The 20252-nt window shown below is 36.6% G+C and overlaps 1 protein-coding gene across 5 annotated transcripts in view; it reads right to left on the bottom strand.

Moving 5' to 3' along the window:
* Positions 1-1209: 1209 nt before the first annotated feature.
* Positions 1210-20252, bottom strand: part of SPO11-2 (sporulation 11-2) — a 195522-nt gene continuing 176479 nt past the window's right edge. For 2 of the 5 annotated variants that reach the window (XM_089816176.1, XM_089816185.1), the window contains 4 exons: positions 2106-2168; positions 1951-2027; positions 1728-1855; positions 1210-1616 (listed from right to left, as the gene is read on the bottom strand). In XM_089816176.1, the coding sequence (XP_089672302.1) occupies positions 1476-1616; positions 1728-1855; positions 1951-2027; positions 2106-2168 (409 nt within the window). In that variant the 3' untranslated portion in view covers positions 1210-1475. The remainder of the gene's footprint in view (positions 1617-1727; positions 1856-1950; positions 2028-2105; positions 2169-20252) is intronic. The other 3 variants (XM_089816177.1, XM_089816178.1, XM_089816182.1) reach the window with 3 other exon arrangements.

Here is a 20252-nt window from a genome sequence, read left to right as displayed (position 1 = left end):
TCACATCAAGAGGGTCTTGAATTTATACAAACAGATCACTCTATGTACATAATTTTTTATACAAAAATATTGATGTAGATTGATGTTAAGCATTCTTTTTGTTGCATTTAGTTGTATGTGTATATGTAGACATCGCATCTTTTTGTAGTGATGACAACACATGTACATTGAAACTCTTGTACATATATATACATAAGATTTGAGCTTTGATATATGATTTTGATTTCATGTATGTTAGATGCTTTATGATGTATAATTAGATTAGATGTTGGCGTGATATAATCTAGATACAAATAGAGTAATTAATGAAATGCAATAAAATGCCTAGAACTAAACGTGAACTCAATTCCTAACTAAAGGGATTTGTAGTAGAAATAACAGGTCATATATTTATATGACTTATTTGCTAGTTTTCTTTATTTTCTATCTTATTTATTTGTCTTAGCATATTGGCTTTGAGTTGAAATGTTTTCATATATTATTCTCCTTAATAACATAGGCATTAAGCTTGGGCACTAGTTAATATCTAATCAGCATTAAGTGATCCATATTAATTTTCATATATTTACAAGCCTACTATAGTATAATTTTGTATTATCGCCATCCAGAAATTTGTCACATCAATTTATGTAAAACCTCTCCCATCTCCCTCTCCCTTTCCCACTCTTTTTAGTCACCTCAAGTCTAACAATCTATCTTTTCCTTTCCTTGAGCTTTCTATCATCCTGATGATAGATCAGAGAGTGTGATCCAAAACACTAATACAAAAAACAACCACAATCTTATCCAGAAACAGCAACGAGCAACATTATAAATTATGGAAAACTGATATCTCTGGTTCCATGTCACATGCCAATGTCTTCTAATATCATATAGGTTAATAAACTATCCTACAACGCCCTATGATAACGTACATTTGCCTCCACATCAATTTACACTCCATCCCGCATGCCTTTATTTCCATATCTATCCCAAATGAAATGTCCATCTCATACCTTTACACTCTCCTTGTCATGCCTCCATCCCTTCCCTCTATTCCCATGGTTCCACCCTTCTTAGCCACCTCATTCCATACATCTCCATTATCACTGGATCCTCTGCTCTCTAATGAGCATGACTTGTAAGCTAGAAGGATATAAGGTCCTTAAAGAAAGGGAATTCCTTACTCTAGGATTCAAATTCTCAAGTATTTGCTTTCGAGTCCTGAACTATTGAATTTCTCACCAGCTATTAATAAAAGTTGAATTATGAATGCAAAATACAATCCAAAATATAATATATCTTATGACATCCATAAAATTTCCCCACAGTTATAGGGGTGCTTTCTTCCCTCATAGATTTCATCTCTACTTACATATCCGTTTTCATGAATGTTATCTCCAATACTCCGGAATCTTATCAGAAATAAAATTGAAAAGAGGAATTACTTTCATCTAAATGTCTCGCGTTAAGAGCCCTAATTAGATATTCCATAATCAGATGTAATCAGTTTGAACAATCTTCGTAGCCACATACTGTGCCAAAAAGCCATATCCATGACAATAGAGTGCTTCTATTTCGACCCTGTGTCCAGCTTGAACCATGTATAAGAGCTCTTCCTTGTATTTGATTTGATTCTGATATTTAATCAATGAGGTCAGTCCTTTAGTTCTCTCCAAATTTTATTCTTGGAAAAGAAAATTTAAAAAAATTCAATCAAACAAGGCCATGTATAAAAGCCCAGATACCTGCAACATCTTTGATGAAAGTAAGCTTTTGGCCAATTGATGATCCCGTGGCTTCAGTTTGAGACGTGCATTTTCAGGTGCAAGATGTAGATCGCTCCCTCTTAAACCTAACCACTTAACATCACAAACTAAAGAAAAATCCAGACTCATATACAAGGGACCCATATTTAATTAAATTTCAAATAATGACGATGAAAGTTTTTGAGCTTGGATGTCAAATTACCATATTTAGATGCTTCCAGCCCCATGGCTATACTCCCAAACTTATATGTGCATACAATTGCCAAGCCAGCCGGATTCCTACAATTAAACAACATATTGTGAGTTGACTCAGCCTGACTAGCAAAAACCAGCGAAAATGAATCTGATAAATCCTACCAATCAACCAATGCCAAAATAAGAAGACTGGGAAAACTTCTGCTCAATTGATGGAGGAGAATCCTGTTCCAAATCAAAAAGATTGGCCAAAAATCAAGAAACATAAAAAAGGAACAAAAACCATACAACTTTATCAAATTTCAAATGAACCAAGTTGAAGTAGAGATCCCCATTTAATTAAAAGCCGTAGCATCTTTGAAGTTTCATCACTTAGAAAAATTATCACCCCCCAAACAGAGAACAAAGCCTCAATAAAGGAACACCAATAACAGATAACAATCAATCCATATAGAAACAAGCAATTTGCTGACTAGATACTAGTAATAAAAAGATTCAACATGCTGACTAATGTTGTCAATGGCAAATAATCTTAGACAACGAAGCAACTTGATGGAACCCAAATTTTTGCAACATTTGGGGGCTCCATTTGTGAATGATATTAATTGAAGGAAGTAAGGAGATGGATGTTAGAGATTTTTCAGAACAATATATGTTGAGCATTATCATTGATGTGAAAGGGTTTCATTCCCATATGGACAAGGATAGTATTAATCGAAGGAGACAATTAAAATATATTTGAGTGGATATTTGCTTCGATTATATACTTAAGTAGGAAGCAGCAATGTATCCTTTGGTGAAGATATTTTCATATCCCTGCTCTATCCTACGTAGGAGAATGTTAGGGATAGAATCAAAGATTATTCAAGGCAGAAAAATATGGTAGCCAGCATACATCAATTTAACTCAAATATGTTTACCGATTGAGAGAAGGCATAAGCACAGGTGTGATATATAAGGCAACAATAAAACTAAAAGACAGTACAAAACATATGTATAAGGAGAATGCAGATAATTAATACATAACACAGCAGATCTGCAGACTGCCATTTCTGATCTATAAGTTGTCATTAGAGGTATCCAGTTACTGATGGTTCTATTGAGGAGTTGCTACCAGTAATTCTACCCATATATCCACATGTCTGTTAAAACACTGGGCTTGTTAGAGAGGGTATTGAACGTGAGGCTGCATTCTCAGAATATAAAGTTGAATATACATCAGATTTCTTCCCCACAATATCTTTCAGAAGTTTGGATCTTTCGCTGCCTTAAAAGCAATGGTTGTAGAACTTGAAGAAGATGAAATTGTCGCATCAAATGATTCTCATTCGGACTTTCAGCACTCAGGAATTTGAGTTCACGATCATAAGGATATCGAGAAGAGAAAACTTGTGCACATCTGGTGCTTTCTGAATTCCCAGAAATCTCATGTAACTGCAGATGTACGTATCGCAGGCTCGATAACAATGAAAAGGGATCTAGCAATGGTTCTGGCGAATATGGTGATTGCTTCATAAGTTTTCGATACTATAAAATTCAGTAACATGTCATCACATACAGTCGTTGATGAACACTACAGGATGATTGTCACATCACCGGCCATGGAAAACCCATCAAAGTGCGAAGGATGTATTGCTACGGATGCTTACCACCATGGGCAATGGCATTGAAAAATTCTGAGAAAAGGTGCGATATGGAAGGAAAAGGCCATGCCCGATATAAGTAGATACCATGCCAGAAAAAATTAATGGCAAACAAGTAAAACAGGTCACCACCATCATTGAGCGGTAGCGTTGATGGTCATTCTTTGCATATGAATGATTTACAATGTGCTCACAAACAGTTACAACGTCCTGCAAGTAAGTTTCGGCAATAGCAGAAATGGAGTCGGGCATGTGAATGTTTCCAGATGGCATGCATCAGGATCAGTTTCTGAGCATAGCGATGGAATAGAAGCCATGAGTCGTCTTCATTAATCATAGGCGGATGTTCCCTAGCTACTTGTATCTAACGATGCATTTTGTTTGATGCAGCTCTGTGACGTGCGGAGAGGAAAAGTTATGGTTTTGAAAGAGCGAAATTGAACAATAATACATCTCCCGAAGGTTCATTGATATTCCTCAATTAACCAAAGATTAAAGCGGCAGTTTTGAATTCGGTGGCCTGGCAAATTACACCTTACTGCATCTTATTTTCAATAAGATGATTAATTCTTGTTTTGAAAAGTCACCTAGTTGGCAACCGAATGACTCTATGGCGAAGTATAAATATAAGATTCAAAATCAAACAATAAAGACAATTCATATTCATATACAAATTGTAAAACTTTTACATTCGTTCTTTCATTGGCAAAGAAATGGACTTTTTGAACTAAGCCTTTGCATGTTAGAATATTGAATAAATTTTTTATGCGATTAGATGAATCATCCGTAAGGAGTGTCCTTAGTACACTTTTATTTCTGACATATTTGTAAGCATAATTATTTATTTTAAATTTTAGAGTTGAAATATTATTAAGTTGTGTTCTTTATAATTATTTTAAAATTCCATAAATGATTTATACAATAGATAAGTGGATAGGGTCAATTATAGCATTTAAACTTGATTATCACAAATGTTGTGAAATATTTAATTGTGAAAAATATTTAATTGTTTCCAAATCTGTGTCTGGGTTGTCTCCCTACCATAGGAGTTAGAGAGCATTCCATACTAGTTTAAATTGCGTCTATATATTTGATCCATGGTGTCTTGATTACCAAATTGTTTATGGTTAAGGTGCATATAACTTTATAAAGTTGTATGTAATAACTTGTAATATTGACTCTGTTTGCCCTTTAAATTCTGACATTGGTCTTTATATTATTCACGATCTTACGCTGGCAATTACATCATATCTTTCTTTTGAAGAATTAATATATTCATTCGTTGCAATAATAAATAATATCTATTATTTAATTAAAACGCTCTCACATTTACCTAACCGTTAACTTTTGTTCTTAATTTGTAATTTGCAAATTTAAAGTTTTCTGTAATCCTTGTCACTTGGGGAAACTCTCATTGCATTCATATTCAAATCGATCTGTTATAATTATTTTGGACTCAAGTGATTTGTTTGGGATTAGGTATACCCGCCTTGGCCTTGCAGAGCCCAAAGTGCAAGGAACTCGGATTACGTCATTTAATTCCGTCAAGTTGGCCATAACTGGTTGGATATCCCAGCATCGAGTTGGCAAGGTTCGTAGGATTCCAATTTGCGGTTTTGAGAACCAACACAACTCTTATTTGAATATTGGCTGATAAACATTAATGTTGTGTTATGCACAAACTCTTACAAAGAAAAACACGAGTATTTGATGCCAAAAAGTCAGATCTTATAATTGCTTTAGATATTACAAAGATTGACTCACTTGGAAGGTGTGCTCTTTCTCTCAACAACAAATGATCATTATGTATTAGCATGCTTTCCTTAATATTGTTGCTCTGCATTGTGGAAATCAACAGCCTTTAGCCTTGCTCCTGTGAAGCTCCCATATGGATTTAGCTTCTAGGATTAGTCTACATCATTTTGAAGAGATCTTAGTTATTATTTTAGACATCATTTATTTGGCTAGCAAATCATTTGATTAAAAGTTGTGAGTTGAATTACTAAGCTATCTTAAGTCTTTCATTTAATCAGCGACTGCTTAATGCAGTATTTCTGTAATCTTCTCTTCATATAAATATCAATTGGGATCTCCTAAGATATTCAGGGAGTAACATTCTAAATTGCTTGAACAATTGCATGTTATAATATGTATGTACAAGTAGTATATACAGTGGGTAACATTCTAAATTGCTAGAACATTGGTATGTCATAACATTAATGTATAAGTAATATATATTACAAAACATTTCAGCAATACACCCAAAAATGATGCATTAGAAGACATGGGACTGTTACAAATTTTGATGTGTGCCATTCTCTTGATAGAAACGTATGGTTATCCATCTTCTATCTCCATTCATCTCTTTCTTTCTATCTATATATATATGTATACGGATAATAAGATGATGTTGCAGAAGGGAAAGATTCAAAGAAGTTACGTAAGATAAAATGGTATATCTTTTGTAGGTGACTTTCCTGCTCCTTTCTGTCATGGTTGAGCTACACCAAAATTTAATATTTGGATCTATCCTGCAAGCATTGCACCATCCCTTGCCCCAGCTATGGGAAGCCCTTAAGTCAACCAAGTGTTAGGATTTTGGTGTCATCAACCTTATAAATCCTTGTATTATTTATTTTTCTAATGTTATTTGGGGATTAAATCGATTGACCAAAAGTGACAAAAGAGCTAATGGAAAGATGGAATTACTTTCCCGTTTGGACTTAAGGACAAAAATCCCAGTGACCCCTTCGGAATCCTCCATTTTGGGTTGTTAGGAAACATGTAAGATATTCTAAGAGCATCCATGATCATTATGATAGGCTTCATAAGATTCTATGGCAGAATATTGCTATTTTGGACCCAAGTCGCCCATGCAAGTGAGCTGCCTTATGATAGCTGTAAGAGCATCTGTAAGTGGCTATTTTGGGCTGCATGATGATGGTTTCTAGGTGGAGGGGTTGAGTTTTTCTTATGGGCTACATATCACTTGAAGGACAAATTTGTGCATATAACAGGTAGCTTGGAGAAGTTTTGTTTAGCCTTTGAAGTGCAGGCATCCGGGTGTTTCCGTATTCTACATAGGTTTAAAGATAAGTGTATTGTTGCTTAATCTTCAAGGATAAATAACATACTTTCCTCTCTTTCTCTGGTGGAGTATTTTCCCATGAAGGTTTCTCCGTGTCACTAATATGTTGTGAGATGTTCTTGAGTTGGTGAGTTGTGGTTCCGTGTTGCTTTTTTCTTGTGGTGAAGGAATGTTCATTTCTGTGTTTTTTTATGTTATCTAAGATAGGATAATTAAGCATGTCAAAGTGGTTTGATTGGCATAAAAAAGAAGATTCTCAATGGTTTCTGTAGTAAGACATCATAATTTTCAGGTTTGCATACAATCAAAAAAATTTATTCGCTGCAGTCTAAGTTTGAATCTCATCAATGGCTTTATTGAAAATCAAAGAACTGTTTGATTTGCAGAGTTTTCGCAAAGTGGGTTCTGGTGAAGATGAAAATTTATGAGATTGCTTTTAAGTTTTTTATGTGGATTGTTAAGATTTGGGTGTGTCGTTTTTTTTTTTGGTGAATTTTGGTGGAATACCTTGGTCTGGCCATACCATTCCAGCTACACAAGAAATAATGTTTTTGCGCATTCAAAAAGTTTCTAGCTTATGGGTATTGGTTCCTGGTTTTCCTAGCAGCCTACCAATGCAAAATCATATATCATTTTCCATGTTTGATGCACATTTTATTTTATAAGTGAAAATTGCACCAGTGAAGGTAGTGCCAATCTTGGTATTGGTATGCGGAAGTTTGTTGAGACATATCTGTCTTCCTTGGTCTGCAAAATCATCTTGTTTTGAGGCATCTAGGCTTTCCAAAGAGTTACATAACAGGTTGCGGCCAAGGGAAGTGATTATCATCAATTTATGTGAATCACCGTTCTTGAATTTGATGACCAGGTTTATTGTAGCAGGTTGTCCAGTGGTATTTTCAAAGCTTGAGAAGAACATAATCATTTAAGATTACTCCTCAAGTCTGCAAGTTAATTTGATGTTGAAAGATTGCTAGAGAAGGCTTGAAATACATTCCATATACCATGTTAGGAGCAAGAAATAAACCCCAAGCTCTCATGCGTGTTGCAACTTTCTAGTTACAAATTATCAGTCAAAATTGCATTCTACAGGTCTGCAATATTGATAATTAAACTACTTTTGGTGTTTGTAATATGATTTGATAAGACAATAGACATCATGGTGATTCTATGCACGTGTTCTTTCATTATATTGTGTTAAATGTTTTTCAAATGTCATTGCAATGAGAACTGAATAAGATCTGAGAAAAATAAGAAACAAGCACGTTACTCTTTGCTTGTGATCTTTCAAATCAGCAAACAACTTTCAAAAACAAAATCAGGGGTGTCTACTACATACTGCAAACCTTAAGAACTCAATTTAGCACTATTGTTAACCCTAGAATATTGGCCATTACAGAACACCATAAGAGTCAACTTAATTATACCATGCAAGGTGGACATGGATTCAAATATCATACGTAATTGTTTTAGTCAAACTCTAATTAGAGCTTTGAAGACCTGCAATTTTCTGCAAAATTGTATCAACACACTCATTAGAAGCCTCTCTAGAAATTTACAACATAAATGTACAGATCCAAGAACAATGCATGACACATCTGTACTTTGTAAAAGTGCAAACATCAATTCAAAAAGACAAATTGTGTGCATGTGTTATGTGAAGTTCAAATAAGGTCTTACGGTAGATATTTGAGTGATGAATGCAACAAGCAATGCATTCTCGGCAAACATTGTAATTAACAAAAACGATAAATTATTAAAAAGAGAACATGTTAACATGTGTAGAGGACAAATCTGCCATTAGTAATCAAATGAAAAATGTTGTTGGTTAGACTTGAAAGCGTAATAAAACATTTGTTCGAAGGGTTGTCAATTGCTAATGGTTGGCAGCCTTAACCAACTGTCGGGCACTATTTGTATTCAGATTGGAACAAGTCTTGTTGTTTAATTGTATAGATATGATATGATATGAAAAGATTTATCTAACAAAGTTATGTGAACTTTTTTAGTTCTGAGTTATATTTTATCCATGCTCTATTTTATACCCTTGTTTACTCTGTATGTGAAACAATACACCTGTAGAGAGTAAACATTTTGGTGCCATTGTCAAGCTTGAATCTGGAGGTTTGAGGAAATGCAAATAGTTGGGATGGCGGAATAATGGGCTGCATCTTTGATCAGCAGGTATTGATGACTGACAGCAACACTGAAAACTCCAGGGATGACAGTTGAGAAAACCAGTTGACAGAATCTGGTTCAGGCATGAGAAGTTTTGGTTGACTAGTACATGCAGTGGGAGGCTAAGGAGAGAGAGGTCCCACTGAACATGGTGAACAATCTCATGTACGATCTTCTAGGAAGCCTTCCAAGATTGTTGGCTCACACAATGATTGAACTCTAAGAATGGTGAGAGGCAAGAGGGAGGGTACAGCACAAGCAACAGATACTACAACAGTACGAGAACTAGAATCGAAGGGAAGAGGAGCATGACACAAGTAGACACCATACTTGCTAAAATTCAAATGACCCTTCTGCCAAAGGACAGAAAGTAATGTACTAGGAGAGAGACAAAAGAAGAGAGGGAAGCAGAAACCTCAGTAAGATCTTTGCGGATCCAAGAGAAAACTGAGAGGTGATGACAGTTGCAGAGAATCGTCGAGGGAATCTCTAAGTTCCCCACAAAGAAAGAACTCGAGTGTTAGCCAAAGTTGGATATGCAAGAGGCAAGGGCCTACCAAAAGAGAAGGCTGAACACAGCCTTCAAAGCAAGAGTGGGAGGAAATTGCATGAAACTTGCCACTCCTTGACGAGGTAGAGGACCTTGCCGACTAGGTGAGCAATCCTTTAATATCGGTAGTGATTGATGAGGAGAGTTCAGAATCTGACTCTACATGGAGCACGTTGACTTTATCCTTCGCACAAGAATAGGTGGATGAGGAAAGAAACATTCACAAGGAAGTAGTATAACTATTTAGAAAGACCCTATTGGGCTTTAAGAACCTGGTCATATCTGGGATACCACGGATAGAGGGCTAGAACGAAAAACTTCGAGGAGAAGGGAGCACTAGTATGAAAGGGACCAAGTGTGAACGATGCCACTACAAAAATTGAGTGCTCACACATGACCAAAGCTGCAAGTACGCAAAGAAAGAGTTGATCCACTCGAGCCCAATACACACACTATGGACTGGGTGAGAAAAATGTACACACCTCAGAGAAGAAGAAGCTACCTAAATTCGTGGGGGGTGGATCAAAGGACCCTACTCACCACTGCAAAACATGTGTGACCATATGGGAGGCTAATGGCGAAGAAAACAATGACTATTGGTTAAAGGCATTCCTTGCCACCTTACATGGAGTCGTCATTGACTAGTACATAGATCTACTAAGAACATGGAATGAATTGAGGATAGTGTTTGAGAAAGAACTCAAACTGCTATATGATGACAATAAGGTAGTAGCAAAGATCTACAACATGAGAAAAGTGAAGAATGAGACCGTATGGGCTTACAACCATGGGCTAAGATAACTCCTTGGTAAATTGGAAAACTAGCAGGTACACAAACTGAAAAAGAGGTGGTTAATTGAAGGATTGATTGTAGCCTTACAAAAAAAATAAAAATGAAAGTGGTACCTCTTTCCTACACAAACGCCTATAACTACACAATAGATATTGAGAGTGAGAACAAGACATCATGAGGGATGTCAAAAGCTAGTGATGCAATGAGTGGGGCCACTTTGCATAAGACTATCAAAGTGGGCATGGAGGTGCAAGAATGTTGTGCAAATGATGTGGTCTAGGCAACCATGGGGACACCGACTATCCTAAGCAAAAAGGGGTGAACATGCTAGACATCACAAACCAAGAGGAGGTGTTGGATATCACTAGGCTCCAGGCCAAGAAGGCAACATACCCTAATCCCTATACAAAGAAGGAAATGTTGAGGGAGGCAAAGGCTGATATTGTACAAGAAATGGAACAAAGAATGCCACATGACATCAGCAGTCCCTTGTCATCAAAATCAGAAAGGAGCAATATAGAGTAGGCATTGCAAGCCATCGTGCCTATATAGGTGGTCGACCTTCTGGAAACCATGCCACAATTTATGGTGGCCATTATCAATGTAGTTGGTAACAAAACAAGCAACCAAGACAATCGCAAGGCAAAAAAGAAACAAAAAGATAGTCCTACCAAAGATCTAATGCTACTATAGTTGGCATTGGGAGGATACTGGTCGTGGTAGAAATGGAAATAATGGGATGGAGACTAATAAACAATGTCATGGATGGAGGATTGGGCATAAATGTATTATTGGAGGAGATATGGAAAGCCCTTGGCAAGATGACACTATGGTCACCAACCTTTCATTTGGTAGGTGCCAACCAACATGGCATCAAACCAATTTCAGCCCTCATGGCCTAGAAGGTAATTATTGGCACTTAACAATTCTTCTTGGACTTTGCAGTCTTTTCATTGGAAGAAAGGATACAATGCCCTTCTAGGAAGAGGTTTGTTGATCATAACAAAGGACAACCACAACGGGAAGAACATACTCTCTATGAAGAGTGATAGGATCTACATAATCAACTTGTAGAACTAGACAATTAGCCAAGAATTGGCATCAAACTCAAAGTTCGAGAAAGGGGAATTTGACATGGGAGGGATGAAAAATTAATGATGAGGGAATGCTCCAACAAGGAGATTTTTTTGAGGTTCCCTCAACGAGTTGTTTCATTGACAAATGGAGGCCTATGAGGTCCATCACCAGGTTGTAATATGTTGGGAATTGAAGAAGTCGGATCGAATAGTAACATTTTCTCCCCAAAGAATTACAAGTACAAGGAAGGCATGGCAAAGGTGGATGATACACCGGCCCATAGGTTTGAAAGGGGCAAGGCAATCAAGTACAAAGAATGAGGGTGGACAAAAAGTAAGAGGGAAGACAAAAGCAGCGACAAAAGTAAAAGGCACAAAAGTACCCAAAAGGTAAGAAAGAAACAAAAAGAATCAAAAGTAAACTTCTATTTCAAAGATATGCAAGGCAAGAGATCAAAATTTGACGAATAAAAGATGGGGAAAATAAATGGCAAAAAGTATTGGCCACTGTATAGGATTTATCTTAAGTCGAACGCCATAAATCTAGGTTGACCACTTTATGGATACCTTTTTGCAATGCAATCGTATAGTCAATGCTCAAGCCTATGATCGTCACTATATGGACAATATATTCTAGTGCAGTAGTCGTTGTACAAACAATACATTCTAGTGCCACTGTATGGATGCGAAAAAGTCTCGTTGTACAACTAGTGCTCATTGTGAGAAAGTTTGGTATTCTTGTCGTATGAAACCAACCATCTAGACATCCTGCCATTGTATGGCTATAGGAAAATCCCATTGTACGGGTACCAACTATGCATGGAAGTGCCAACATATGGACTAGAAAGTATCACCACTATACGAGTGCAAACATTCAAGGAATTCACCACCTATAAATGGTCAACCGTCATCATAAAGGGAGAAGGGCAACTCATGTTTATCGTGGCCATTGACATTTAGGTCACCCCAACACTGTACATGTATCTCCCCTATGTCATACCACCATACAAACCATACAAACTCAGGATCAATCTAGATTCATACCGTACAAAGTCATCTATGTTTTGACATATTTTTACTATATGCATGTTTCTGCCATCTAGATTGTATGAAAGATTTACATTGTGGCACTACTCAACAAGCATAACAAATTTAAAAATAGTGCCTTGTAAGAAACAGATGGTGATTATTGACTTTAGAGACCCAATAATTACGAAAAACAAATACGTTACCAAACAAGAGAAGCATCAGATGGCAAGAGGCAATAGCTCAAATGTGAAAGTATCAAGGCCACAAATACAAAATGAGGAAAGATTACACTTAATGTCTTGACGTGGGAAGGACCAAGCAACAATGAATGTTGCACTTAGTGGAATGAGATAGATGAAAATGATGAGAACAAGAAAGTTCTTGCACATGAAGAGGTGGACAAAACAATACATTGGCTAGTATTCAATATCAAATATTTTGATTAAGTGTTGAGGGAAATGGTGAAACATGATGACAGTAATGCTCACCTAACCACCATTCCTTATAGTGGGAAGCAATCCATTAGTAAATCATTTCACGCAGCCAAGTTTACCAAAGTGATTGGGATATTGTGTAAAGGATGTAATGTCCCCGTTTTGGCTTAACATCATTTTGCGTGCCGGATCAGTCTATCACGGACTCTCGTAGACGGGTGGTTGTGATGAGAGAGTCATTTTGGCATTTATTTGGTGATTGGATGGCTCATTATGCTCTTGGAGATATTATTTATATTTTATCATTACTTCTGATATTGGGCGTACATGTTATAATTCTAAGTTGAGTTGCACTTTTTATTTTATAAAGTTATTTTATTATAAAAGTGCATTATAATGAGATTTTATAATAGATGTTTCTAGAAGTTCTTAGTAACTTCTTAGAAAATGATGCTTTTAGAAGTCCTTAGTAACTTCTTAGAAAAGTAAATAAATAGAGGGCTTGGCCTCTCATTTTGGGGGGACGGGATTTGGTAACTCAACTACATCTTCTATGAGCATTTGTGGAGCTTGATAGTCTGCAAATATTCAGCATAATCCTTGAAAATGATACCTCTCAAAAGATTGAATAATTGAGGAAGTGAAAGACCTTCTGAAGGGTTGCACTTTGGAAGTGGTATTCAACCATTTCAAATTGAGCTTAATTTGTATACTCAGACTACCTGAGGGTTTGAGTTTTTGAAAGCAAATCCAAAAAAGCAGTCTGAAAAAGCAGATCCAAAAAAGCAGTTCGAAAAAGCAAAGCGAAAAAGCAGATCCGAAAAAAGCAAGTGAAAAAAGCAAATCGGAAAAAGCAGAGCAAAAAAGGCAGCATTGGAGAAAATTATTACAGCCATCTACAACCAGGTTCCTTTGTTAGCATTGCATTTTAGGTGTTATAAGTTTCAGCTGTAGGTGTGCATTATACCAACATTATCATTTTTTGTTATCCATGTAAATGCCAAAAGTCTTGGCCATATTTCATGAGCATTGTATTAGAAATTTCATTGCAATTAAGGAGATAATAGTTGCTGGTGTCATTTGAGCAATTCAATATCATTTATTATCAGCTAGTTAGTTTGCATACCAACTGTTTGTAAAAATGTCAATTGGCTGTAGGTTCTCTTTTTGGCATAAATAATGTTATAATTTTGCATCCCAAATGTTTCTCAAAATTACTAGTTGCTATAGCTGCATATTGCAAGTAGTTTCAGTCACATATATGCATTGAATATTGTCAAAATATAAGTTGCACATTCATGTTAGGTCATTGTTTAGTCAATTTAGAGTCTACTTGCAAGCATTCTTATTGATGCTAAGTGAAGAAAAGAGCCATAAAAGAAAACTGAAATTTTATATCAATCATATGACCCTTGTATGCAAAGTGTTTTCTTGAACCTTTATCAGCATTTTGGGATCAGATTTGAGCAGGGTCATTACAGTGGTATCGGAGCTATAAGTCCTACCATCCTGTAGAGGTCTTATTTGGAATAGCCAGATAGAGAGAAAAATGTTTGACAAAATGTATATCAGTCCAGATCAAGAAAATATAATGTTCAAGTTACTGGATACATTAGAGGAGCAAAATAGGCGAATGGATATAATGCAATATGAGTAGAATAGGCGAATGGATATGATGTTGCACCTTATGGCTAGATAGATGGGCATCAATATTGATGATTTGTATGTTGCTCCAATGCAAGAGGTAGTTGATTCCTCAGGTGGGATCAAGACACGTATAGAGCCACCCAGTTATGATGTTGGTGTTTCAGCAGAGTCAATCAATGTGGGTTTATGCTCTAGTATAATTGATTCACAATCTGGCATTGAGTTAGATGTGCAGAGTCAGGAGTCCACATATGAAGCTTTGACAACAGATGATGATGCAACAAGTGGTATTAGGAGAATGTGAGGATACTGTCATATCAGCAGCCACTTCTATGTCAGTTGAACCATCCAATGAGGAGTTTAGTAGTATGCATGCAGTGGTTGATGTGTGTTCTAATGATAGCACACATGTTGATTATGAGATTTCATCAACTCCAAATTCGGTTAAGTTTTCTATTGCAGCTGTTAGTGTTGTTCCTATGTCCATATATTTTGATACGGCTACACCTATTGTTGATACAATTAGCATGAGTGCATATGGTTCGCCTGTAGCTACATCTTTTCCAATGCATGTTGATGATGACCAGGATTCCAATCCAATATATATTATGTGGGTGGATACAGGGAAGAAGAGATTTCTTAGATCTTCTACGGAGTTGCCTTTTGGTGTCATTTTGACTTCTACATCACCTACACAAGTTTTGGGTGCTATGTTATAGGACATGTGGATGGTCTTGATGATGTTGATTTGCAGTTGGTTTAATGTCCACAAGGATGTCACATACTACTACATTTGGGATCCAGGAGGATTGACTGGTTTGTTGTTCGGCCATTGCTTGGGGACAAGCAATTTCAAGAAGGGCGGACTGTAATGTCCCCATTTTGGTTGACATCATTTTGCGTGCCAGATCAGTCTATCACAGACTCTCGTAGATGGGTGGTTGTGATGAGAGTCATTTTGGCGTTTATTTGGTGATTGGATGGCTTATTATGCTCTTGGAGATATTATTTATATTTTATCATTACTTCTGATATTGGGCGTACATGTTATAATTCTAAATTGAGTTGCACTTTTTATTTTATAAAGTTATTTTATTATAAAAGTGCATTATAATGAGATTTTATAATGGATGTTTCTAGAAGTTCTTAGTAACTTCTTAGAAAATGATGCTTCTAGAAGTCCTTAGTAACTTCTTAGAAAAGTAAATAAATAGAGGGCTTGGCCTCTCATTTTGGGGGGACGGGATTCGGTAACTCAACTACATCTTCTATGAGCATTTGTGGAGCTTGATAGTCTGCAAATATTCGGCATAATCCTTGAGAACGATACCTCTCAAGAGATTGCATAATTGAGGAAGTGAAAGACCTTTTGAAGGGTTGCACTTTGGAAGTGGTATTCAACCATTTCAAGTTGAGCTTAATTTGTATACTCAGACTACTTGAGGATTTGAGTTTTTGAAAGCAGATTCGAAAAAGCAGATCCAAAAAAGCAGTCCGAAAAAGCAGATCCAAATAAATAGTTTGAAAAAACAGATTCGAAAACACAGTTCGAAAAAGAAAAGTGAAAAAGTAGATCTGAAAAAAGAAAGTGAAAAAAGCAGATCGGAAAAAGCAAAGTAGAAAAGGCAGCATTGGAGAAAATTATTACAGTCATCTACAACCAAGTTCCTTTGTTAGCATTGCATTTTAGGTGTTATAAGTTTCAGCTGTAGGTGTGCATTATACCAACATTATCATTTTTTGTAATCCATGTAAATGCCAAAAGTCTTGGCCATATTTCATGAGCATTGTATTAGAAATTTCATTGCAATTAAGGAGATAACAGTTGTTGGTGTCATTTGAGCAATTCAATATCATTTATTATCAGCTAGTTAGTTTGCATACCAACTATTTGTAAAAATGTCAATTGGTTGTAGGTTCTCTTTTTGGCATAAATAATGTTATAATTTTGCATCCCAAGTGTTTGTCAAAATTACTAGTTGTTATAGCTGCATATTGCAAGTAGTTTCAGTCACATATATGCATTGAATATTGTCAAAATATAAGTTGCACATTCATGTTAGGTCATTGTTTAGTCAATTTAGAGTCTACTTGCAAGCATTCTTATTGATGCTAAGTGAAGGAAAGAGCCATAAAAGCAAACTGAAATTTTATATCAATCATATGACCCTTGTATGCAAAGTGTTTTCTTGAAACTTTATCAGCATTTTGGGATCAGATTTGAGCAGGGTCATTACAAAGGAGCAGCAATACCAAAGGAGCCCTGCAAGATAATCATACTTGTTGGACTTGGTGTGTAGAAAAGACCTGCCAAAAAAGGATTGGAGCAACATGTGAAATAATAGTAACAGTTAGGGCGTGAAAAAATGTTCCTCTCCACCACAATCGGGAATTGCATTCTTGGTGTGATCAAAAGTCGTCATACACATGCTAGTTGTGCATCAGACATAGCAATATTGAAAGTTAATCTCATGGCAGGGACATGCATAGTATACAATTGGGCGATAGTGTTATTTGACAAAATACTAGATTTTTTTTAGTTGGAGCATAGGGCATTTTACATGTCATACCATGCCATTATCCACTATCTAGTTGCGGTACAAGCACAAGCACCTACAAAGGAATAGGAGATTATGGGCCACTTGATTGAGTGTAGCCTAGCATGTTGTCTATCTTCTATTGGACTCACGTAGACATACTAATAGTAGGTGATTAGCTAGCAAGAAAGTGACCATATCAGGTGTGCCAAAAGGAGTCATTTGATTGTTGCAATGATGAGTACACAAACTCCATTTTAGAGTCTTCTACAAGAGAAAGCGCAACTAAAGCCGCCCTAGCAATAGGGGAGGGAGTTGACATGGATGAGCCTGGAGATATCAGTATTAAATTTCCTACCACATTAGTGGCAGTGTTTTATTTAGCTACATTATCTGTGCAGACATTGACGCTACTACCTCTAAGACCAACAGGGGAGGGTGCACACCCCCAAGCAATATCACGAGGGGCCACCACTTGTAGCCGTACCACCAATTTAGAGTTAGACATTGCAAATAGAAGAGGTCAAGGGACACATTCACGCCACTATAGATAATTGGCTGCACCTATTAGGGGTACTAGTGGAGGCGATGCATGTAGAGTCTTCAAGCCTCTTAAGGATGGGTTCAAAAGGAGTTGAGGGAGTGGTCATGCGGGCTAATGTACAACAGGCCGAGGCATACTATGTGAACAAAGAAGAGCATGCTCCAACCCTAGCATTGCCATCGAGGGAGGAACTAGTAGTGCAATAACAAGATGTGGTGCTCCGACTTGAGAAGCCAAATCCTCATGATCTTGTTAACACCCTTTAGAGATATGATTGTTACCTCAAAGAAATGCCCTTTTCATGTCACAAGTAGGGACAATTACTAGGGAATTAGATATTGGCCAAGACTCCTTGGTTGCTCAGGCAGTAGAGAGGCCCTTGAGATCCATGCAAGGAATTTGTCACCAAGAATTCACTAGATGTTTCATAGCTAGAGGATGGCCACATGTAGAGATAGATGACATGACAACCACCTGGCGTGCTCCTTTTTCTCAAGTGGGTGGTTGTCACGACAATCCTAACCACACTTCGTGTCATAGATACATTCTTCAACGAGCTACCACTACATCACAACCATATAATTGCAACTTTCGATGAGGCAAACACAACCAATGATAAGGCCACCCAGCAGATCAAGCAACAACGTAGGGCATATTCAGAGATGGCAAAGAAGAGTCGAGCACAATTGGCACAAGAACACTCCAAGATGACTATTCCCAAGAGTACAATAGTCCAACTTTAGGGACAAACAGAATGGAGGGACTCATAGTTGAAAGAGAGAGCAATAGAACTGATGAATCTTCAAGAGGGGATTAAGGGAAAACACAACGAACTTGAAAAATTTAGAAGCAAGTGATGGAGGCAGTCAACATGATCCACATAGCTAGATAGCAAGAGATGACAGCCGCTCGGTGCCTCTGTTGCCTGTAACAGAAACCCACGCCTGCAGCTTCTCTAGTTCCAAGGAAGTCTTATTTATCCCCTATGACGACCTGTCATTGATGTCAAAAGTAAATGTGCAAACATTATGGTTATTGATTGAATATCAGACAAAAATAAAACACGTTGATAAAAGAATCAATAATATACATATATAACTTTGGAAAGTGTCAGTTCCTTGTATTGATCAAATACACAATGTGCATTGGAAAAGGTTCAGGTATTTGTAATAACCCTATCTGGTTATAGCTAAATCAAGCATCAATTTCTTTCACATTTCAATGGTTTGACATTTTGTCAAACACTTGGCAAGCAACCCAATTACCACTGAATATATGATGTCTTAAATTTTCAAACACAATATCAAGATGTACAAGAAACTAATCACAGATTTATTTAATTTTGGCCTTATAAGTTTTCCATAAATAAATACCAAATGCCAATAAACAATTTTGAAATGATTCACACCAGCCTCTGAATTCATTCATCAACAAACCATATAGCAATATAATGAAAAGGGAATTTAATTGTTGGCTGATTATAAATCAGAATTTAAAGCCAACCTATTCACTTTCAAACTATGTAAAATAAACTGAATTTTACAAATTAAGAACTTGGTCTTTGCCATAGAATGTAATTGCAAAGTCAAACTAAAAGCCGCTTGGTCCAATTTCAGTCTAGCGTTCACAATCTACCCTTACAAATACTGCCCAAAACGAACTCCAATCTACGAACTAAACCCTCGTCTAGCAACAAAGAAATTATAATATTCAATTGTATAAATGCTCCTTACCCACAATTAATACAGAAAGAGGAGACGATAATAAAACTCAAAAGTCCACAATACTTCAACTATGGATTCTTAGAATTAAATCTACAATACTTCAGTTGTAGATTCCAAACCCTTATACTTCAGCAAGGGCACAAACTTCAGACTCAAAAATGTCACAAAGACAACAAGAGCAAAATAAGATGCTCAAATAATTGGATACTTTACTCATCAAATGGGCTCATATTTATAATCTCCAAATGGCACAAAAATTCCCAAATATAGTAAAATATAGTAAAGTGCCATTATAATCTGATTTATTAATTGCTTTTGGCTTTGAAAATGACCTTTTCCACCATAACTTAAAATTTTGACAAGGCCACTGTTTCTTGTTCCCATGATTTAAAAATTTTCATCCCGGTTCCAACGAGCTATGATACTACGGTGACCAACCAACAACACTATCAAAAATAGCAACCTCAGCGTATTTATATGAATAATAATCATAATTCACCCGTCTTGTGAAAACAACTAAAGAGGCATCAGAATCAAAATCTGACAACACCAAAGTGATCCTGATGATGAAAGATGATGAATGAACCCGATGAGGTGACTTACTATAAATAGATGCTCCTTCCAAGATCCTTGGAACTCAAACTAGAAGCCCAAAATAAAAACTGAGAGCATCCTCCAACTCCTCTAACTCAACAGAGCTCATTAGAACCAACAAATTGACTTACTATAAATAGTAAGTCCCTCAAATAGAGCCAAAACACACCCTAGGCTGCTGGAAAGCCTATAACCACACAACTAAGACTCTCAAATCCCACTGTCCACTCACGAGGGTCGCAATGGTGAATTGACCTAGCCAACTACAGGAACTTGCTAAAAATGGGGACATTACAGTATTGCTATTATCTACAAATGTTATTACACAGATTCATATCTGAGAGAGGTACAAGTCCATTGTTTCTTTGTATATCAACAAAAATGCTAATCTTCGCATGATTAAAGAACACAAATATCAGGTTGAAGGTTGGCTTATATAAAAGACTTAATATATGCTTAGAAGACCTCTTTT

The sequence above is a fragment of the Cupressus sempervirens genome, chromosome 1 (genome assembly GCF_028749045.1).
Source record: "Cupressus sempervirens isolate cs-2001-9-10 chromosome 1, ASM2874904v1, whole genome shotgun sequence".
Taxonomy (NCBI): Eukaryota; Viridiplantae; Streptophyta; class Pinopsida; order Cupressales; family Cupressaceae; genus Cupressus; species Cupressus sempervirens.
Note: the sequence above shows the minus strand (reverse complement) of the source record. Positions and strands in the feature narration are given on the sequence as shown.